A 22,801-nucleotide genomic window follows, 5' to 3' on the forward strand; every position below is an offset into this window, starting at 1 on the left:
CGGAAATTTGGAAAGCCATTTTGAAAAACGATATTTAATGCAGTGGTGGCCAGCAAACTCAAGACAAAAAAAAAATAATAATAGAAAATTTTGAAAGGGCATTTAAAAACGATAAGAAGGACCGTCATAGGTCTCAAAATCGAGAGTCAGAAGAAAGAGAGATCAGATGTCAATGGTCACAGACGATTGCATAACCATCGACCGAATGAAGCTGGAGTTTAGTTTTTGTTTTGATGGGAAGAGGTGGAGAGAGAGTTCAGCAAATTCCTGCATGGACGCCTTCCTCTTATCGTCATCCTCTCTCCTGGTTGGACTCACCAAAATCCACAATAAAGCTGATTTATATTTTTATAAACCAAGGTGTTGTCATTCTTATGCACACAGCTAATACAACATCTGCTCTACCAGAATTTCCATAGAAAATGCTTAACTGAACTTCAATCTCTGATTCCTCCCTTTAAAACATTCACAGCAAGAACTCTAGTTGACAATGGGGGACCTTTTAGATTGGAGACCCTTTTTACTCACTTTACTACCACAATAGAAAAAAAAAAACCCAACTTTTCTTTCTTTCTCTGTCTGCCTAGCTTCAGGCAAAATTTCCATAAACAGAGTGTCTTTGCAAAATTTCCATGAACAGAGTGTCTTTGCATATGTCTGCGGAACACATTGTTACAGGACTGCTACCCTGCAGATTACAATGTGGTTGTCAACAGTCCCCACTCGTAATTTCAATTTGGCCTATCCTGCCTTTCTTACTCAACCCTTTCATAAGGTTCTTCATCTTTCAATCCCTTCTGACGAAGGAAGTTCCGTGGGAGTATGAAATTCACAAGCAGTCCCCAGTGGCATGTATATCCCCACTAGGGGAGATGACAACATTAGTTTTTGCAGCTCTTGGAGGGAGATGTTAACGACCTCATACATACAGTGTCTGTTATTTCTCAAATGGTCACCCATCTGGTACTGACCAGGTTCAATGTTGCTTAACTTTGGTGATCTAACGAGAACTGGTGTGTCAATGTGATTGTGCCATATATGTAATACTATGTTTCTGACGTTGTATCAAAAAGTTCCTTCAAATCCTACTTGAGTTTTTTTTAACGCATGTTTATGTATGTAAAAGAAATTTAGGTTTATAGAAGGACGAACAAAGCAGAAATGTAACAGTAAAGACTCAAACTAATGCAACATAAAATATAATGGTGGAACTAGCAAGGCAGTTTCACTTTCATTGACTTAATGTGTGTGTGTATATACCTATCTATGTATCTATCTATCTTCTATCTATCTATACTCCTATAAATTCGTGTTTCTTTTGTGCATATTGATATTCACATTAAAAACCCTCCTTTCTATTTATTTAAAAATAAAATACAATTTTCTTATATACGGATTGTGGAAATGCATTCACTAGCAAAAGATCTATCTAATTTGCATATTCTCTTAAACATTCATTTTCATTAATTTCCTATTAGTTTTTTCGGTTTTCTTATGAGATGGTCATCTAGAGTTAACTATTACGTGTAATTATATTCATGCAGATATTCTACATGATTTATACTTGCATAATATTTGCGTAAAATCTTTACAGTAAACAAAAAATGGTTTCCATATATATTTATGTATATGTATATATTTTTGTTTGATCTATTGGTCTATCTATCTATATCTATATAAAAGTGAACGTGTCTGTCTGTGTGTTTGTGTGTCTGTCTGTCTGTCTGTGTACATTTCCCTACGCAATAACTCTGTCAATTTTTAGTCTATAGACTCGAAATTTGAAATACCGGGTACTGAGATTTGGGAAAATCGATGTGACGGGTGTCAGCCAGAAATTTGGCTGTTAAGGGGTCAAATTTCAACGATGTGACCTTTAAGAACTCTACCAAACTCCTCCGACAATTTTGGGTCTAGACACTTGAAGTTTTAGATATAGGTTCCTTGAACCTGGATCTAACTTAATAAAGTGATTTGAGCCCGAAACTATAAATTTTAAGGGGTCATAATAGGGGTCAAAGTTTTAAAAAATTAACCATTTTTTTTGTTTTTTTTTGCATTTTTTGCACAGCATACACCTCCAAACACCCGAGCAACGCCGGGCACCCCTGCTAGTATATCTATAAAAGTGAACGTGTCTGTGTGTCTGCGTACATTTCCTTACGCAATAACTCTGTTAATTTTTAGTCTATAGATTCGAAATTTGATATACAGGGTACTGATATTTGGGAAAATCGATGTGTTCGGTTTTCAACCAGAAATTTGGCTGTTAAGGGGTCAAATTTCAACGATTTGACCTCTGAGAACTCTACCAAACTCCTCCGACAATTTTGGGTCTAAACACTAGAAATTTTAGATATAGGTTTCTTGGACATGGATCGAACTTAATAACCTGATTTAAGCCCAAAACAATAAATTTTAAGGGGTCATAATAGAGGTTAAAGTTAAAAAAAATTGACCGTTTTTTTTTGTTTTCTTTTTGCTCAGCATACACCTCCAAACACCCAGGCAACGCCGGGGCGAAATGCTAGTATATCTATAAAAGTGAACGTGTCTGTGTGTGTATCTGTGTGTATGTGTACATTTCCCTATGCAATAACTCTGTCAATTTTTAGTCTACAGACTCGAAATTTGATATACAGGGGAGTGAGATTTGGGAAAATTGATGTGATCGGGTTTTTGGCCAGAAATTTTGTGATTAAGGGGTCAAAGTTCAACGATTTGACCTTCGAGAACTCTACCAAACTCCTCCGACAATTTTGGGTCTACGCCCTTGAAATTTTAGATATAGGTGCCTTGGACATGGATAACTTGATTTGAGCCCAAAACAATAAATTTTAAGAGGTCATAATAGGGGTCAAAGTTTTAAAAAAATTGATCTCTGCGGTCTCTTCCAAATTACTCAGACAATTTCTGGTCTAAATATTTGAAATTTTACATAAAGAGTATTCAGAGATAGAGTAAGCTTTTTCATCAGTTTGGGTCGAAAATCTTTAGTTACCAATATATAAATGTATGTATGTATATCTGTTTGCATGTCTGCCTTAAACTTTCAATAGAGGCGACGGATTTTATCAAGATCAGTATCGTTTTAAAGTTCGGCCTTTCATACGACAAATATCGAAAAATTGGCTAAAAACATTAATATCTTCCCCTTCAACTAGGCACTTTTCTACGGGGGGGGGGGAAGGGTCACTTTTTTCACCGATATTTTTGAAAGTTATCTTCTCCTTTAGATTGTCTAGCCTTAGTTTTAAAAAATGTCGCTTCCGATTTGGCGGTGGTCGTAACAGCATAAACGTTAGGTTTTACCAAGTTCTTTTCCTCCTTTGCGGTACGGGTTCGAGCCTGCCTTCCTACTACCACATTTTTTTTTTTTGCTCAACATACACATCCAAACACTCGGGCAACGCCGGGCTGAAATGCTAGTATATCTATAAAAGTGAAAGTGTCTGTGTGTGTGTCTGTGTACATTTCTCTACGCAATAATTCTGTTAATTTTTAGTCTACAGACTCGAAATTTGATATGCAGGGTACTAAGAAATGGGAAAATCTTTGTAATCCGTTTTCGGGCAGAAATTTCGCAGTTATGGGGTCAAAGTTCAAAGATTTGATCTTTGAAAACTCTACCAAACTTCTCCGCCAATTGTAGGTCTAAACACTTGAAACTTTAGATATAGGTTCCTTGGACATGGATCTAACTTAATAACTTGATTTGAGCCCAAAACAATAAAGGTTAAGGGGTCATAATAAGGGTCAAAATTTAAAAAAATTGACCGCTTTTTTTTTTTTTGCTCAGCATACACCTCCGAACACCCGGGTCACGCCGGGCATCCATGCTAGTATATCTATAAAAGTGAACGTGTCTGTGTGTGTGTGTACATTTTCCTTCGCAATAACTCTGTTAATTTTTAGTCTACAGACTCGAAATTTGATATACAGGGTACAGAGATTTGGGAAAATCGATGTGATCGGTTTTCAGCCAGAAATTTGGCTGTTAAGGGGTCAAAGTTCAACGATTTGACCTCTGAGAACTCTACCAAACTCCTCCGACAATTTGGGGTCTAAACACTAGAAATTTTAGATATAGGTTCCTTGGACATGGATCTAACTTAATAACTTGATTTGAGCCCAAAACAATAAATATTAAGGGGTCATAATAGGGGCCAAATTTAAAACAATTGACCTTTTTTTTTTTTTTTTTTTTTTTGCTCAACATACACCTCCAAACACCCGGGCAACGCCGGGCACCAATGCTAGTATATCTATAAAAGTGAACGTGTGTGTGTCTGTGTACTTTTCCCTACGCAATAACTCTGTCAATTTTCAGTCTACAGACTCGAAATTTAATATACAGGATACTGAGATTTGGGAAAATCTTTGTAATCCATTTTCGGCCAGAAATTTGACTGTTATGGGGTCAAAGATCAACGATTTGACCTTTGAGAACTCTACCAAACTCCTCCGACAATTTTGGGTATAAACACTTGAAATTTTAGATATAGGTTCCTTGGACATGTATCTAACTTAATAACTTGATTTGAGCCCAAAACAATAAATTTTAAGAGGTCATAATAGGGGTCAAAGTTTAAAAAAATTTACCTCTGCGGTCTCTACCAAATTATTCAGACAATTTCTGGTCTTAACATTTGAAATTTTACATAGAGGGTGTTAATGTCCCATCCTAGTTACCCCGCCCAAGAACAGACTGATGATCTCCCCTTGTATTGGAGGAGGGTCACCAGGGGGCGGAAGGGAGATGGACAGTTCATTACTTCTCTTTGAGACAAGTCGTATGCGTTGGTACTCTGAATAAACATCTTCTATTTACCACATCATCGCCTGTACATTATTTATTTCACTTTAACATCTGGTAGCAGAGTGAAACGAAATGAGTTCCAGAATATTTGAACCACCAAAATTAAACCTGGAATTTTATGATTCATGGAAAAGAGAAATTCAACTATGGCAGTTAGCTACAAATATTCTGCCTTCTCGTCAGGTGCCAGCCGAATTTTGTCCCTCATGGGACAAGCTCGGGCAGCTGTATTAGAAATGGGCATCTCATTACAAAATGCTGCAAGGAAAAGTTTCATAGAGTGTGAAGCCTCTGAGAAATTGAGACGAGCCCTTCATCATCAGATGAGGACCACCATAACTGATCAATACAAAAATAGTGACCTTGTCCTTTTTAAAATAAATGCATCTGATAGATGGCTTGGTCCTGGTGCTGTCATAGGCTTGGAACCTAAACAAGTACTGGTAAAACATGGAGCCACATATGTTAGAGTGCATCCCTCTCGCTTAATTTTATATCCTGACACACATCATAACACCCCTGAGCACCATGACACCAGTGGACAAATAAAACCTCAGAACCAAAATAATGACACAACAAGTGGATATATGCCAGTAGATGACAGAAGTGAAACTGCTGATAATCCTGAACAGAATGGATCTAATATATGTGATACCCCACCAAAAATCATCACCAAGTCTGTGCCACTGCCTGACAGAAGTGAAACTGCTGATAATCCTGAACAGAATGGAGCCAGTGTATGTGACACACTACCAAAAATGATCATCAAATCTGTGCAACTGCCTAAACCAGGCCAAACTATAATATGCAAATTCACCAATGATGAAGACCAAGAATGGAAGAAACTGAATGTGATCAGTAGAGCTGGTAAAGCCACTGGCAAAAATAAATATTTAATGGACGTTGTTATGGAGGAAGGTGATCCATTCTGGCTGGATTTTGAGAATGGGGTCTTGGAATGGGAAACCAGTAATGATGATCAAACCCTCACTGAACAAGCCCCGAAAGTAAATCTAATTACCGACTCCTCTAATGATGAATATGACAAAGCCAAGAAGAGAGAACTCCAAAGTTGGGCTGAACATAAAGTCTACGCACAAGTGCTAGATCAGGGACAACCAAAGATAAGCACAAGATAGGTCTACACTAACAAAGAATCTGATGGCAAACGAACCTTTAAGGCCAGACTTGTTGCCAAAGGCTTTCAAGATAAAGATGCCTGCAATGTTAGAAATGATTCCCCAACATGTTCCAGGACAATCTTGGGAGTTATGTTAGCAAGTGGTTGGATATGCAAATCCATGGACATTAAAACTGCTTTTTTACAGAGCAAATAGTTAGGTCGACCCGTTTACCTTCTTTCACTAAAAGAAGCCAATATACCTCCTAGTTGCATTTGGAAATTATCCAAATGCGTATATGGTCTAACTGATGCATCTCGATACTGGTACCTACTTGGCATTTTAAAAATAAGCTACAAGGCATAATTGCTACTCATGTTGATGGTTTCTGCTTTTCTGGGTCAAACACTTTTGAGAACAAAGTCATTAATGAGCTTCATAAACTTTTCAAAGTAAAATCTGGAGAAGTTGCTAAGTTTCAATATATTGAATTAGAAATGAAAAAATCCAATAATAAAACAAGATGGACAAGATAAATATACAAAGAAACTCAGACACATTCCACTGCAGAGTGGAAGAAGGCCGGAAGATAAGCTAACATCAACTGAGATCACTGGGGCCAGGCAGTTAATAGGTCAGCTCAACTGGCTAGCCACCCAAACGAGACCTGACCTCAGTTTTGATGTTAGTGCCTTAAATTCCATATTAAAACAAAAAAATGTGAAATGTATTAAACAAATTAATCGAACCATAAAAAAGGCCAAAAAGGAGAAATCTCAAATTCACATTCCAAATCTGGGAAACCCTAAATTGCTGCAAATCATAGCATACAGCGATGCATCCTTTGCTAACCTAACTGATGGTGGATCACAAGGTGGCTACATAATGTTTTTGGTAGGCAACAACAACCAATATATGCCAATAGCCTGGCAATCTAAATACATCAAAAGAATAGTCAAGAGCACTCTTGGTGCAGAGACTTTGGCCATGGTTGATCTCACTGAAGTCTACCTTTATTACAGAAAATTGGTATTAGATCTGTTACAACTGGAAGATAACGCTACTAACATCAAGATAAAATGTAAAACAGACAATTCCTGTTTGTATGATGCGGTGCATTCTACCACACAAATACTTGATAAAAAACTGCGAATTGAAATGGCAATTCTTAGAGAAATGGTTGACAGAGGAGAAATTGCAGAGATATCTTGGATACCCACTGATAAACAAATTGCTGATGGTTCAACCAAAAAGGGAGTCCCCTCCTTTAAAATTCTTACATTCACATATGAACCAAAGGAATCATCAGTTTAATTTTAAAATGTGGAGTCATACAATTTTATTCAACCATTTCCTCTTTTTTTCTTTTCTCTGCAGATAACTTTTTGATGCTGTCTCCTGAAAAGTCCATCCTTAGTACCAGAAAAGAAAGTGGGGAAGTGTTAATGCCCCATCCTAGTTACCCTGCCCAAGGACAGACTGATGATCTCCCCTTGTATTGGAGGAGAGCCGCCAGGGGGCGGAAGGGAGACGGACAATTCATTACTTCTCTTTGAGACAACTCACACGCGTCAGTACTCTGAATAAACATCTTCTATTTACCACATCATCGCCTGAACATTATTTATTTTACTTTAGCAGAGGGTATTCAGAGATAGGGCAAGCTTTTTAGTCGGTTTGGGTCGAAAATTTGAGCTATCAATATATAAATGTATGTATGTTTGCATGTTTGCCTAAAACTTTCGACAGAGGCGACTGATTTTCACAAGATCAATATCGTTTGAAGCTCGACCCTTCAGACGAAAAATACTGAAAAATTGGCTAAAACCATTAATTTCTTCACCCTTAACTGGGCATTTTTCTACAGGGAGGGGTCGATTTTTTCGCCGATATTTTCGAAAGTCATCTCCTTTTTTCGATTGTCTTGCCTTAATTTAAACCTATGTCACTCCCGGTTTGACAGTGGTCGTAACAGCAAAGATGTCACATTTTTTCCACGTTCTTTTCCACGCCTGCCTTCCTACTATCACTTTTTTTTTTTTTTTTGCTCAACATACACCTCCAAACACCCGGGCAACGCCGGGCTGAAATGCTAGTATATGTACAATTATACATATATATTAGTGATGGGACGATTCCAATTTTTTCCCCAATTCTGATACGATTACCGATTCCATGCTAAATTCCTGATTCCGATACAATTACCGATTTCGATTCTGATTCTTTATAAATTTCTAATTATTTAACTATAGAAGTTGTTATTTTCCCCCACGATTTTTCTAAAAACACATGTTACATATGCAGATATTTTCCTAAATGTCAAAATACACTTGTGGTGGATGATCTATCGATTTTAGCTTTACTGGTAATTTAAAATCAATAATTATTTATTATTTTATCATCATTACCAGCAATGGAAGATTTTGGTTTAAACAAAATCCAATAAAAAAAGACAATTAAAAGAATCGTTTTGGCATTGGAAAATAAGCATCAATTTTTCCGATTCCGATACCGATTCCGATACCCCCAAGTCTTCCAATTTTTCTTATTCCCAATTCTGATTACAATTAATCATCCCAACACTAATATATATACATATTTTATTCAATACTTTACATGTAATATGTTCTTACTTGCAACAGGCAGTCAGGTGGCATATCCATGATGCTATATTTCAGGACATCTTCCCTTCATCAGGCATGTGTTTGACTTTCCAATCAGCAATGAAAGTAAAACTGCATAGTTGGTTCCACCATTACATCTTAAGTTGCATCAGTTTGAGTCTATCTGTTCACACCTTTGCATTGTTCTGCATGTGATAAATAGAGAAGTGGTCAACCACCTCAGTAGAAATAACCTACTTAGTGACAGGCAATATGGTTTCCATTCTTCTAGATCTACAGCGGATGTGCTAACTGTGATATCACACAGGATTAGTGAATCTCTCGACAAGAGCTTAATTTCTAGAGCAACAGCCTTTAACATATCCAAGGCTTTTGATAGGGTATGGCATAAAAATCTACTTCACAAGATTTCCGTTATTCAATAGCTGGAAATGTCCTCTTTGATACGCTTATAAGAGTAATCATTTATGGGTAGAAATCAGAAGCTCACAGTATTAACATTAGCCATCTCTTAGGGTTCCATCCTATGCCCAAATCTCATCTTGATCTTCATCAACGATCTGCCAAATAACATTCATAGATCATTCATGAACATTTATGACACCACGATCTATGGCAACATTTCAAAGGCCAGCAATGACCAAGATCTTTCTGATTCTCTCTCTTTTGATCTTGAGCACATGGTGCAATGGGATGCTCTGATCCCCATCTGGCCCCAATTTAAATGAATGCCTCTCGTCTTGGGGAAGCACCATGTTTTAACAAGTTTCTAGGACTGACCTTCACTCCTGATCTGAAATGGAACACATACAATGCCAGCAAAAAAAAAAGTCTGCACTTGTAATTTTTTCAAAAACTGCAAATTTAAGCTAAATTTAATTTAACTGTTTAAACAACCTATACCTCATTTGATTCGCCTTTTATTCCTCTATAATTTTACCTGTTCATATTTGACTTTAACTTGAAATATTCTAGTGTTCACGTCAATTTAAAAAAATAACTTCAAATTGAGGAGGCAAAAAGAAAGTCCGCAGCAACAAATTCGCTTAAAACCAGCCTAAATTATCGCCCCTTAAATCAGTTTAAAATATCCAACAACAGGCAACAAACTATCTCTAATTGTAATTGCTGTTGTTCCAGGTTATACAACATAATATTTACTCCATATGCCACGACTTTCTCTTAGTGATCGTCAGGAGCTTATTAATCTCAACCTTTCTGGTTTATCCAATCGAGAAATCAGCTGCAGATTGAAATGTGATTAGAAAACAGTACAAAAGACTGTGCAAAAGCACCAAAATACCGACAGTGTTCGCGATGCCCCTAAGTCTGGTCATATTAGAGTTCCTTCTAATAGGGAAGGCAATGCTATCAAGATCTGCAGCCTAAGAAACAGATTTGAAACGGCTCCCCAAATCCAACAACAGTGTAATCTTGTTAAAAAGTGCTCTCTTTCTACTGTCAAAAACAGATTAAAGGAATTTAATTTGTGAGGATATGTTGCAAGATGCAAGCCAATGATTTCTGTAAAAAACATAAAACACCGTTTTGACTTTGTCAGATGCAATGAAGATCATGACTCTTCATATTGGTCAAAGTGCTTTTTAGTGATGAAAGCAAGTTCAATAGGCTAGGCAGTGATGGTAGGCAGTACGTCCGTCAGAGGAAAGACGAAGAATTTAATCCTAGGTGCTCAGTTTCAACGTTGCAAGGTGGTGGAGGTTCAGTTTTGGTGTAGGGCATTATGAGTACTAATTGTCCAGGGCCTATAGTTTGCTTGCAAGGTCAAATTAATTTGACCAAGTACATTAATATGTTGACTGAGCATTTTCTACCCTACTTTATTCCGAATTTAGATGATTATCCCATCTTCATGCAGGATAATGCTCCCATTCACACAGCTGGCAATGTCAAGAGGTTCGTGTTTGGAGTGGCCTGCACAATCTCCAGACCTCAATCCTATCGAAATCATATGGCATACATAGCAACAGCTATGCAATGATAAAATTTCAAATTTGGAAAACTTTGGACAAAAATTAAAGAAAAGTGGAATACCTTTTCCCCGGAGTATTGCTGCAGTCTAATTCAAGGAATTCACAAAAGATTGCAGGCTGTCAAATTGCAGAATGGCTATGCTACTAAATATTATGTTCCTGCTGTATTTGTGTTCCATTAATGTCCTACAGTTACATTTAAATAACAATTTTCCATTGTGCAGACTTTCTTTTTGCTTTCTCAATTTGAAATTACTTTTTCAATTGACGTGAACAAGTGAGCTGTTTTATTTTTTATAAATGTGAACCCGTGCATGCACCGTCAGCAGTTGCTAATGTGAGCAATGATGACACGGCCAGCAAGAAGAGAGGAAAAAACAGAAGAAGACCACAGAAACAGCATTCGTTGTTAAGTGGGGGAAGCATATGTTTCCACAATTATTGCAAGAAAAAAATAATGCTTTTGAAGACCAATTCACCTGTTTAAAGTCATCTGAAGAAATGTACAAGTTTAGAATTCCAGACATGACAAATATTTCATACGAAAACCAGTCATCATTGTTTTAATTCTACAAGTTAAAAATTTGAGGTCAAAAACGATGCTTGATGCTGGAATCTGTAGTGACTTGAAGAGATTGAATTATCTAATTGTTATAGTATCAGTGTTCTGACCACAAAAATGTTAGGAAATAAAAGAAGAGGAAAGACTATAACAAAAAAGAAAAGGAAAAACTATAACAAAAAAAACGAACAGGAAAAACTATAATGAAAAAAGAAGAAAAACTATAACAAAAAAGAAGAGGAAAAACTATAACAAAAAAGAAGAAAAACTATAACAAAAAAGAAAAGGAAAAACAATAACAAAAAAAACGAACAGGAAATACTATAATGAAAAAAGAAGAAAAACTATAACAAAAAAGAAGAGGAAAAACTATAACAAAAAAGAAGAAAAACTATAACAAAAAAGAAAAGGAAAAACTATAACAAAAAAAGAAGAGGAAAAACTATAACGAAAAAAGAAGAAAAACTATAACGAAAAAGAAAAGGAAAAACTATAACAAAAAAGAAGAAAAACTTTAACAAAAAAAGAAGAAAAACTATAACAAAAAAGAAGAGGAAAAACTATAACAAAAAAGAAGAGGAAAAACTATAACAAAAAAGAAGAGGAAAAACTATAACGAAAAAGAAAAGGAAAAACTATAACAAAAAAGAAGAGGAAAAACTATAACAAAAAAGAAGAGGAAAAACTATAACAAAAAGAAAAGGAAAAACTATAACGAAAAAGAAAAGGAAAAACTATAACGAAAAAGAAAAGGAAAAACTATAACGAAAAAAGAAGAAAAACTATAACAAAAAAGAAGAGGAAAAACTATAACGAAAAAAGAAAAAAAAATATAACAAAAAAGAAGAGGAAAAACTATAACAAAAAAGAAGAGGAAAAACTATAACAAAAAAGAAAAGGAAAAACTATAACGAAAAAGAAAAGGAAAAACTATAACGAAAAAAGAAGAAAAACTATAACAAAAAAGAAAAGGAAAAACTATAACGAAAAAAGAAGAAAAACTATAACAAAAAAGAAGAGGAAAAACTATAACAAAAAAGAAGAGGAAAAACTATAACAAAAAAGAAGAGGAAAAACTATAACAAAAAGAAAAGGAAAAACTATAACGAAAAAGAAAAGGAAAAACTATAACGAAAAAGAAAAGGAAAAACTATAACGAAAAAAGAAGAAAAACTATAACAAAAAAGAAGAGGAAAAACTATAACAAAAAAGAAGAGGAAAAACTATAACAAAAAAGAAAAGGAAAAACTATAACAAAAAAGAAAAGAAAAAACTATAACAAAAATAAAAGGAAAGACTATAACAAAAAAGAAGAAAAACTATAACAAAAAAGAAGAGGAAAAACTATAACAAAAAAAAGAAGAGGAAAAACTATAACGAAAAAAGAAGAAAAACTATAACGAAAAAGAAAAGGAAAAACTATAACAAAAAAGAAAAGGAAAAACTATAACAAAAAAGAAGAGGAAAAACTATAACGAAAAAAGAAGAAAAACTATAACAAAAAAGAAAAGGAAAAACTATAACAAAAAGAAGAGGAAAAACTATAACAAAAAAGAAGAGGAAAAACTATAAAAAAGAAGAAGAAAAACTATAACAAAAAAGAAGAGGAAAAACTATAACGAAAAAAGAAGAAAAACTATAACAAAAAAGAAAAGAAAAAATTATAACAAAAAAGAAGAGGAAAACTATAACGAAAAAAGAAGAAAAACTATAACAAAAAAGAAAAGGAAAAACTATAACAAAAAAGAAAAGGAAAAACTATAACGAAAAAGAAGAGGAAAAACTATAACGAAAAAAGATGTAAAAATATGACAAAAAAAAGAAGAGGAAAAACTATAACAAAAAAGAAAAGGAAAAACTATAACAAAAAAGAAAAGGAAAAACTATAACAAAAAAGAAAAGGAAAAACTATAACAAAAAAAAAGAAGAGGAAAACTATAACGAAAAAAGAAGAAAAACTATAACAAAAAAGAAGAGGAAAAACTATAACGAAAAAAGAAGAAAAACTATAACAAAAAAGAAAAGGAAAAACTATAACAAAAAAAGAAGAGGAAAAACTATAACGAAAAAAGAAGAAAAACTATAACAAAAAAGAAGAGGAAAAACTATAACGAAAAAAGAAGAAAAACTATAACAAAAAAAAGAAGAGGAAAAACTATAACGAAAAAAGAAAAGGAAAAACTATAACAAAAAAAGAAGATGAAAAACTATAACGAAAAAAGAAGAAAAACTATAACAAAAAAGAAAAGGAAAAACTATAACAAAAAAAGAAGATGAAAAACTATAACAAAAAAGAAAAGGAAAAACTATAACAAAAAAGAAGAGGAAAAACTATAACAAAAAAGAAGAGGAAAAACTATAACGAAAAAAGAAGAAAAACTATAATAAAAAAAAGATGAAAAACTATAACAAAAAAGAAAAGGAAAAACTATAACAAAAAAAAGATGAAAAACTATAACGAAAAAAGAAGAAAAACTATAACAAAAAAGAAAAGAAAAAATTATAACAAAAAAGAAGAGGAAAACTATAACGAAAAAAGAAGAAAAACTATAACAAAAAAAAAAATGAAAAACTATAACAAAAAAGAAAAGGAAAAACTATAATAAAAAAAAGAAGATGAAAAACTATAACAAAAAAGAAAAGGAAAAACTATAACAAAAAAAAGATGAAAAACTATAACGAAAAAAGAAGAAAAACTATAACAAAAAAGAAAAGAAAAACTATAACAAAAAAAAAGAAGATGAAAAACTATAACAAAAAATGAAAAACTATAACAAAAAAGGAAACACTTTCAATTAAAAGAAAAAGGAAAACCTTTCAATTAAAAGTCAAATAGTAACAGGTAAAATTATAGAAGAATAAAAGGCGAATCAGATGAGGTGTAGTTTGTTTAAACAGTTACATTAAATTTAGCTTAAATTTGCAGTTTTTGAAAAAATTACAAGTGCAGGCTTTCTTTTTGCTACCTGTGTATATCAAATCTGTTGCCAACATTGCACTGGAAAAATAGTTGGATCAATTTATTGCTCCAGTAAGTATCTCACTGCTGATGCAATTCTTTATCTGTATAAGAGCCAAGTACATCCTAAAATTGAGTACTGTCGCCACATCTGGGCAGGAGCTGCTTGCTGCGTCCTATCCAGCCTTGACAGAGTTCAAAACTGGCTTCAAAACTTATTAGGTGATACCCTTTTTAATTTCCTGCACCTCTTTCCCAGAGAAGAGACATTGCTGGCCTGTATCTGCTATATCATTATTTTCATGGCAGGTGCTCGTTTGAACTCAAATTAATGGCCCTCCCTTGCTAAATTTTCACAAAAAAACACTCTACTAGTACAACCACTATCAACAATTTTCCCCACTCTCCATCTCTGCATAAATCTAAATGCAGATTCCATTAACAAAGCTTCTTTCCTAGAACTGCCCACATGTGGATACTATTCCATGGGCCTGCTTCCCGGCCAATTACAATATGGTTGTCTTCAAGTTCAATGTAAACAAGTTCTTGTTTAATCGTCCCCTTAAATAATCCGAATTCTACCCAATTTACACTATTAATGATTACTAAAATTACATTCATTAACCCTTATTCTTGAGTGGCCTTTGGATCTTGATAAGTGGTGATCCCTTTGTAAAAAACAAAAAAAGCAAATCCTAACGAAATGGAGAAAGAAAAAGGGTAGCAATTTAAGGCATTTGCTTTTTAGCATTTGTTGGAATCACTTTGGGATTCAGTCGCCACATCTTTTAAAAATGTGAAGACAAGCTTATCAGGTGTTATGCCTAATGGCTGCCTCTGGCCTATCCTGAAGTTGTTTGAAATCCAATCTGGAATCTTTCAGAGACCTCTGTGGATTGTGAGGCGCTTGGAATACCTCTAGTTTATGTCATTTATGTGAAAATAACTGGCATAAAATCCAGTCAGAGATCACTGCTGATATGGGGGTAACTGTTGATCAAGGCCCAGAAGCCATTTGAGGATATGGGTTAATAAGTGTTAGGTAGGCAACATGGACAGTATTGAGTTGGTGACAGTTGAAGACAGTTTCCAGTTTGAGACAGTTGAACGAAGGTTATGGCTCAAAGCAGATCGAGATGAATTGACTTCACCTGTCTAACACGGCCATGGTAGAAGACTAAGATGAAGACGTTGGTGTTTAGAGGTTGTTTCCAACGATGGTGTCACACACGCACACAAGAGCCCGACTGATATTCACAGAATGTGTTGGAGTCTTTTGTTTCTCTCTGTAGTGAGCTGTTTTATTTTTTATAAATATGAATGTAAATGTGAACCCGTGCATGCACCGTCAGCAGTTGCTAATGTAAGCGATGATGACACGGCCAGTAACGGCAAGAAGAGAGGCGAAAACAGAAGAAGACCACAGAAACAGCATTTGTTGTTAAGTGGGGGAAGCATATGTTTCCACAATTATTGCAAAAAAAAAAAATAATAATGCTTTTGAAGACCAATTCACCTGTTTAAAGTCATCTGAAGAAATGTACAAGTTTAGAATTCCAGACATGACAAATATTTCATACGAAAACCAGTCATCATTGTTTTAATTCTACAAGTTAAAAATTTGAGGTCAAAAACGATGCTTGATGCTGGAATCTGTAGTGACTTGAAGAGATTGAATTATCTAATTGTTATAGTATCAGTATTCGTCCCACAAAAATGTTAGGAAATAAAAGAAGAGGAAAGACTATAACAAAAAAGAAAAGGAAAAACTATAACAAAAAAAAAGAAGAGGAAAAACTATAACGAAAAAAGAAGAAAAACTATAACAAAAAAGAAGAGGAAAAACTATAACGAAAAAAGAAGAAAACCTATAACAAAAAAGAAGAGGAAAAACTATAACAAAAAAAAGAAGAAAAACTATAACACAAAAAGAAAAGGAAAAACTATAACAAAAAAAGATGAAAAACTATAACGAAATAGAAAAAAAAAAACTATAACAAAAAAATGAAAAACTATAACAAAAAAGGAAACACTATAATAAAAGAAAAAGAGGAAAAACTATAACAAAAAAGGAAAAATTATAACAAAAAAGAAGAGGAAAAACTATAACAAAAAAAAAAGAAGAAATAAGCTGATCAGCAAAACAAAGGTTATAGGAAGTGAGCATAGTAGAAAGGCAATGGTGAGGAAGTTATTCACCAAGATGCACAAAAATAAGCTTAAATAGGATTGTTAATCAAGGTGTGGAAGTTATTGAAACAAAATTTAGGGTTTGTTTATGGACGGTTTTAGGAGTGGCAGTGAATTTTGTGACAGTTTCATCCCAAACAAAGCACCACTTGGAAGGTAAGTGGCTACTATTTGGGATCATGTTAAACAGGGAATGCCTCTATTCAGTCTCAAGAGACAATGGATATCCCCTGTAAGGATAGCTGCCAGAGTAATTATGAGGCAAGGATTGTGCAATCTTCAACCACGCCTTTCCTGAATCGGCACTGCTTGAGTCTAATGGCAAGGAGAAGTGCTAGACGACTAGAAACAATCCTGAGATAAACCGAGAGCACACACAACTCATGGAATTCCCAAATAGTCATCCATTTTGGTGCTGACGAGGCTCGACATTGCTGAACTTTGATGATCTAACAGGAACCAGTGTGTCAATATAATTATGCCAAATAAGGGACTGAGGAGAGTTGAGCAGCAAGATGTCTGTTCACATTACATTTAAACTTCTGCAAGTTAGTACAGTCAAGGAAACAGGAACACTGAGGGGGAGAATTCCAAAGTCTTACAGTCTAAATGAATAAACTATTAGAGTAGAAGGCTTTCTGGCATCTAGGGATCTCTACAGTGTAGAGGTGGGATTTTGCTGCTTGTCGGGTTAGTTGGGAGTATGTACATCGAGAGGACACAAGTACTATGAGTTCATCAGAGCACATTCTGTAAAGTATGTGAGCTGGGGGGGGGGAACAAAATAACACCCGGGTCTTTCTACACATGCAGTGAAAGATGCCATCTTTATTGATGTAATCAGCCCATATGTACATACGTTAATTAATAAATCAGTTTTATATATGAACTTGCACTTTGTTTGTTCATTACAAATTGGCAACAAAGATTTGAACAAAGAACGAATTATGGCTACCTTTGGTCGGTTAGAAGCGTTTCATAGTTCAAATGAATAATGGGACCAGTACACTGAACGTTTGAGACATTTTTTCAAAGCAGACGACATTCCAGGTGTTAAAAAAAGTTGCACCATTCTTTTGTCGTTTTTTTTTTTGTGGCAGTAAAGTTTATAAACAAATGCTAATTTTATAAGTTCCAGAAAAATCAAAAGACAAAGAATTTGACAAACTGATGAAAAACTATGTCAGTCCGAAGCCATCTGTGATCGTTCAAAGAACAAAATTTTATACAAGAAACCATCAACTGGGAGAGTCGATCACTAATTATCTGGCCGAATTAAGAAGTATGTGTGAAAATTGCCGTTTTGGAATGTTTTTAGATTAAATACTACAAGACAAACTAGTAGTTGGAGTAAAGTCGTTAACATAATACCTGGGTTATATGCCCTTGATAGGAACTCACTACCTTTGCATTGGGGCAACTTCCCTGGACAGAGATAAATTGTCATGGCGACCTGAAGAAAAGTACTTAGTTGTGTGGGTAAGTTCTTACTGAAATGAAGTGTCCTGTTGTTATTCCCACACATAAAATATTCCATATTCTAATTATACATGGTGCCAGGAGTGGGATGTAATAAATAAATAAAACGTATGAAGAATTCTTTGTAAAATTATTCATAAAAAAATAAATGACTTCAGTGCCATCAGCTATAATCGAAACCGAAACTAAAACTTATGAAGGATTCTTGGTTTAACTATATATAAAAAATAGATGACTTGCAGATCATCAGCTATAAACTAAATCGAAACCAAAACTTTTGAAAAATTCTTGGTAAAATTATTTATTACAAGAAATGGAAGGTCATAACAATTAAACGACAGTCACTCGGAAGATGTAACCGTGACACACAAAATAACACACGCTATCGTATTAATATATAGATTTTTTAGCAGTCTATTGGTTTGACTGGATTCCAGGATAAAAAATTAATCTGGTCTGGTGGAGTATCCCTCTAAGTGCTGTTATTTGTGGTAATATCACTTCATATGAGCCCTTGTATATCCGTATATATGGTATTTATTTGTGCTTTGAATAACAATGTTATTTTGAATATTTGGTCAAGGCTTTCTTGTACATTACTTACTGTAACGTTGGTAAACACAGTGATCCACACACTAATTAAAAGTGACTCCGAAAACGAATACGACTACCTATTAAACGCATATAGTTATAAAACTCTATAGAACGTCTGCTCGTCCTTGCTTTCTTGCGTGCTTAAGTCTGGTCTTCTACAATCGGGCGATTTCATCTTTTAAAAAAGGGATAACAGGTGAAATATATATATATATATATATATATATATATATATATATATATATATTTAGGACTATCCACTTATTTAGTGTTCCCTTTTCAAATTAAATATGTTTTTAACTCTTTTTCAAAGTGTTTTTAACATGTTTTATTAACTATTTGCTCATATATATATATATATATATATATATATATATATATATATATATATATATATATATATATATATATATATATATATATATATATAGATAGATAGATAGATAGATAGATATATGCATATTGGCGTGGCTCAGAGGCTAAGGAAATATATATATATATATATATATATATATATATATATATATATATATATATATATATATATATATATATATACTAGCTTTGTTCGGGCCCTATGTACTGTTCATAACTTTATGTGCATATGTATATATATATATATTAAAAAGTTAACTCATGTTCACATAACCTACATCTAAAATTTCAAGTGTTTAGACCCAAAATTGGGAAAGGAGTTTGGTAGAGTCAAGTTTGACCTCTTGGCAGCCAAATTTTCGCCAAAAAACTCATTAGAAAGCTTGCTGCATGTCTGAATACCCTTTCTGTAAAATTTAAAATGTTTATATCCAAAATTTGCTGAATATTTTGCTAGAGACCGCAAAGGTCAAATCTTTTGAACTTTGACCCCTTGGTAGCCAAATTTTCGGCCAAAAACTGATTAAAAAGCTTGCCCCATGTCTGAATACATTTTATGTAAAATTTCAAATGTTTAGACCAAAAATTGGCTGAGAGGTCAAATTTTTTAAAACTTTGGCGCCAATTTTAACACCTTAACATTTATTGTTTTGGGCTCAAATTAAGTTAAAAAGTTTGATCCATGCCCAAGAAACTTACATCCAAAATTTCAAGTGTTTAGACGCAAAATTGGCGGAGGAGTTTGGTAGAGTTTTCAAAAGTCAAATCGTTGAACTTTGACCTCTTGACAGCCAAATTTCTTGCCGAAAACTGATTAAAAAGATTTTCCCAAATCTCAATACCCCTTATGCCAAATCTCGAGTCTGTAGACAGAGTAATTTGGTAGGAAAATGTACACATATAGAGACACACACAGACAATTTCACTTTTATAGATATATTAGCATTTCAGCCCGGCGTTGCCCGGGTGTTTGGAGGTGCATGTTGAGAAAAAAAAAAGAAAAAAGTTCAATTTTTTAAAACTTTGACCCCTATTATGACCCCTTAACATTTATTGTTTTGGGCTCAAAGCAAGTTATTAAATTAGATCCATGTCCAAGGAATCTATATCTAAAATTTCTAGTGTTTAGACCCAAAATTGTAGGAGGACTTTGGTAGAGTTCTCAAAGGTCAAATCGTTTATCTTTGACCCCTTAACAGCGAAATTTTTGGCCAAAAACCGATCACATCGATTTTCCCAAATCTCAGTACCCTGTATATCAAATTTCGAGTCTGTAGACTAAAAATTGACAGTTATTGCGTAGGAAAATGTACACACACACACACACACACACACACACATACACACATTCACTTTTATAGTTAAACTAGCATGGGTGTCCAGCGTTGCCCTGGTGTTTGGAGGTGTATGCTGAGAATCAAATTTCGAGTCTGTACATTGAAAATTAACAGAGTTATTGCGTAGGGAAATGTACACACAGAGACACACAGACACACACACAGACAAACACTTTCACTTTCATAGATATACTAGCATGGGTGCCTGGCATTAGGAGGTGTATGTTGAGCAAAAAAAAAAAAAAGCGGTCAATTTTTTTAACTTTGACCCCTATTAACATTTATTGTTTTGGTCTCAAATCAAGTTATTAAGTTAGATCCATGTCCAAGGAACCTATATCTAAAATTTCAAGTTCAGGCCCAAAATTGGCGGAGAAGTTTGGTAGAGTTCTCAAAGGTCAAATCGTTGAACTTTGACCCTTAACAGCCAAATTTCTGGCCGAAAACCGATCACACAGATTTTCCCAAATCTCAATACCCTGTATATCAAATTTCGAGTATGTAGACAGAAAATTGACAGAGTTATTGCGTAGGGAAATGTACACATACAGACAGACAGACAGACACACACACACACACACGCAGACACTTTCACTTTTATAGATATATAAATAAGAGACTATATATATGTATATATACAAAGAGACTAATAGCATTCAAGGTTGGTGTCAAGTAGGTAATTCTAACTTCTGTATATTTTGTTTTTTACAAAGGAGTCACCACTTATCCGAGCCCGAAGGCTACTCGAGGATAAGGATTAATGAATGTAAGGTGGTAGTTTAATAATCGTTAATGGTGTAAGTTGGGTAGAATTTGATTATTTATGGGAACAACTCAACAAGAACTTGTTTACATTGGACTTGAAAGCTACAATATTATAGGAAGCAGGCCAGCAGAACAGTGTTCCACAGATGAGCAGTTTTACGAATTTAATTCAATTCAAACTCTCTAATAACTGGATATATCTTTATTTTAGTGGCTTGATCGTTATTTTCCAATAAAGAAATTCATTTTCATAGTCGTTTCCTCATTCATCTGGAAATTCAAGAATTTTTTTATTTTTTTTATTTTCAAGAACAATGATTCGTCGGAAACAAAGACCAGAAATGCATAAAAGTTCATGTCTTTGTAAATCATTCCTTCAGAGTGATCTTTTTTTCACACAAGACGTAAAGAATATTAATTTTCATCTCCCCAATTGACCAGTTAACAATATCATAGTTCATCATTCTTGTGGTCTCTTAGTCTTACCAGATTCCAGAACAAAGAATTTTTTTTTTAATTCAATTTTCACACCAAACAAGACACAGTGCCACTTTGAAGTAGGGGGCTACTATTGGGGACACAGTTGAAAGGATATTATGAAGAGAGATGAGCAGCAAGATGTCTGTTCACATTACATTTGAACTTCTGCATGTCAGTACAGTTGGGAAAGCAGAATCTCTGAATCGGATTTCCAAAGTCTAGCAGTTCTGGGGAAGAAACTATTGGAGTAGAAGGCTTTCTTACACCTAGGGATCTCTATTGTGAAGGGGTGGGATTTAGCTGCTTGTCAGGTTTGTTGGGGGTATTTACACCGAGGGGGTACAAGTGCTTGTATTTCGTCAGAGCATTCACCATTAAAATACTTGTAGAACAGGCAGAGGGATGCAGCATTACGTCGATGGGGTAGAGGCTGAATCTTAGATGACAGTTCAAGATCTATAAGGTTGGCAACTCACTTTTGAACCCTGTCCAGAAGTGAGAGACTAGTAGCAGATGCACCAGCCCAAAAATGACAACAGTACTCCATACATTGGCGAATGGTGGCCTTGTAGAGGCAGAGATTACTTTCAGGCATAAGTAGCTTTCTAGCACGGTAGAGAGAGCCCACCTTCTTCACAGCGGCCTTGGCAATGCTCTCAATGTATCTGTTCCAACACATTTTCTCAGTGAACAATAGGCCGAGGAGTACTTTCAGGTAATGTGTCTTGGGCATTGCTATTAGTGGTAGAGAAGATTCTTGTAATTATTGAAGAAAACAGGCTCAGTCTTGGCAGCATTGAACGTGACCATCCATTTTTGTCCCCATTCTACTAAAGATTGGAGGTCTTTCTCTAGTGTTTCTGCCATTTCCTTAGATATGTGTTCATTTGTTTTCCCCTTGTGCTTGTTATAGAGTGTGGTGTCGTCAGCAAATATCTATTAATTAATTAATCTAGTCTGGTCGAGTATCAAGTCTAATGCTGTTACTTGAAGTAACATCACTTGGAGAGGATACGCCATTCCTCATATAAGTTAGTGTATATCCGGGGATCTTATTTAGGCTTCTAATACTATTTTATTTTGAATATTTCACCAGCATTTACTTATAGGGTGACATATCCACATATCAGGTTTTGCTGACAAATCCTTTTGTAGAGAAAAACAAAACATACTCGAGGATGGTGTTCTAGTAGGAAATCTCCTCAACTTTTGTATGGATTACCTGTTAAATTTTGGAAGAAGATATTCTCTGTGGCAGATTGTTTCCTGAAATCGATATGCCTACCTATCCTATGTAAATTGGTTTTGCTAACTATCTGTTTACATGCAACAGATGCAAAAGATATTTTTGAAGTTTATATATATATATATATATATATATATATATATATATATATATATATATATATATATATATATATATATATATAGTGATTTAAAGGTTATGAGGGGTTTTTGAAGCATGAAAAACGATGTTACTTTTTGTATTTAATATTTTTATT

The 22,801-nt window shown here is 34.3% G+C and overlaps 1 protein-coding gene across 2 annotated transcripts in view; it reads left to right on the plus strand.

The window, feature by feature from the left end:
* LOC145268280 (NADH dehydrogenase [ubiquinone] 1 beta subcomplex subunit 10-like) overlaps window positions 1–22,801 on the plus strand; it is a 92,253-nt gene that overhangs the window by 53,207 nt on the left and 16,245 nt on the right. Inside the window, exon 4 of one of the 2 annotated variants that reach the window (XM_080123676.1) lies at window positions 7,318–7,546. The exons of the other annotated variant lie outside the window; for it this stretch is intronic. Within the exon in view, the coding sequence (XP_079979802.1) occupies window positions 7,318–7,496 (179 nt within the window). The 3' untranslated portion in view covers window positions 7,497–7,546. Of the gene's footprint in view, window positions 1–7,317; window positions 7,547–22,801 lie in introns of those variants that run through there. 2 annotated transcript variants of the gene reach the window in all.

Source organism: Euprymna scolopes, chromosome 43 (genome assembly GCF_053919585.1).
Source record: "Euprymna scolopes isolate OS-2025 chromosome 43, ASM5391958v1, whole genome shotgun sequence".
In the NCBI taxonomy this organism is placed as follows: domain Eukaryota; kingdom Metazoa; phylum Mollusca; class Cephalopoda; order Sepiida; family Sepiolidae; genus Euprymna; species Euprymna scolopes.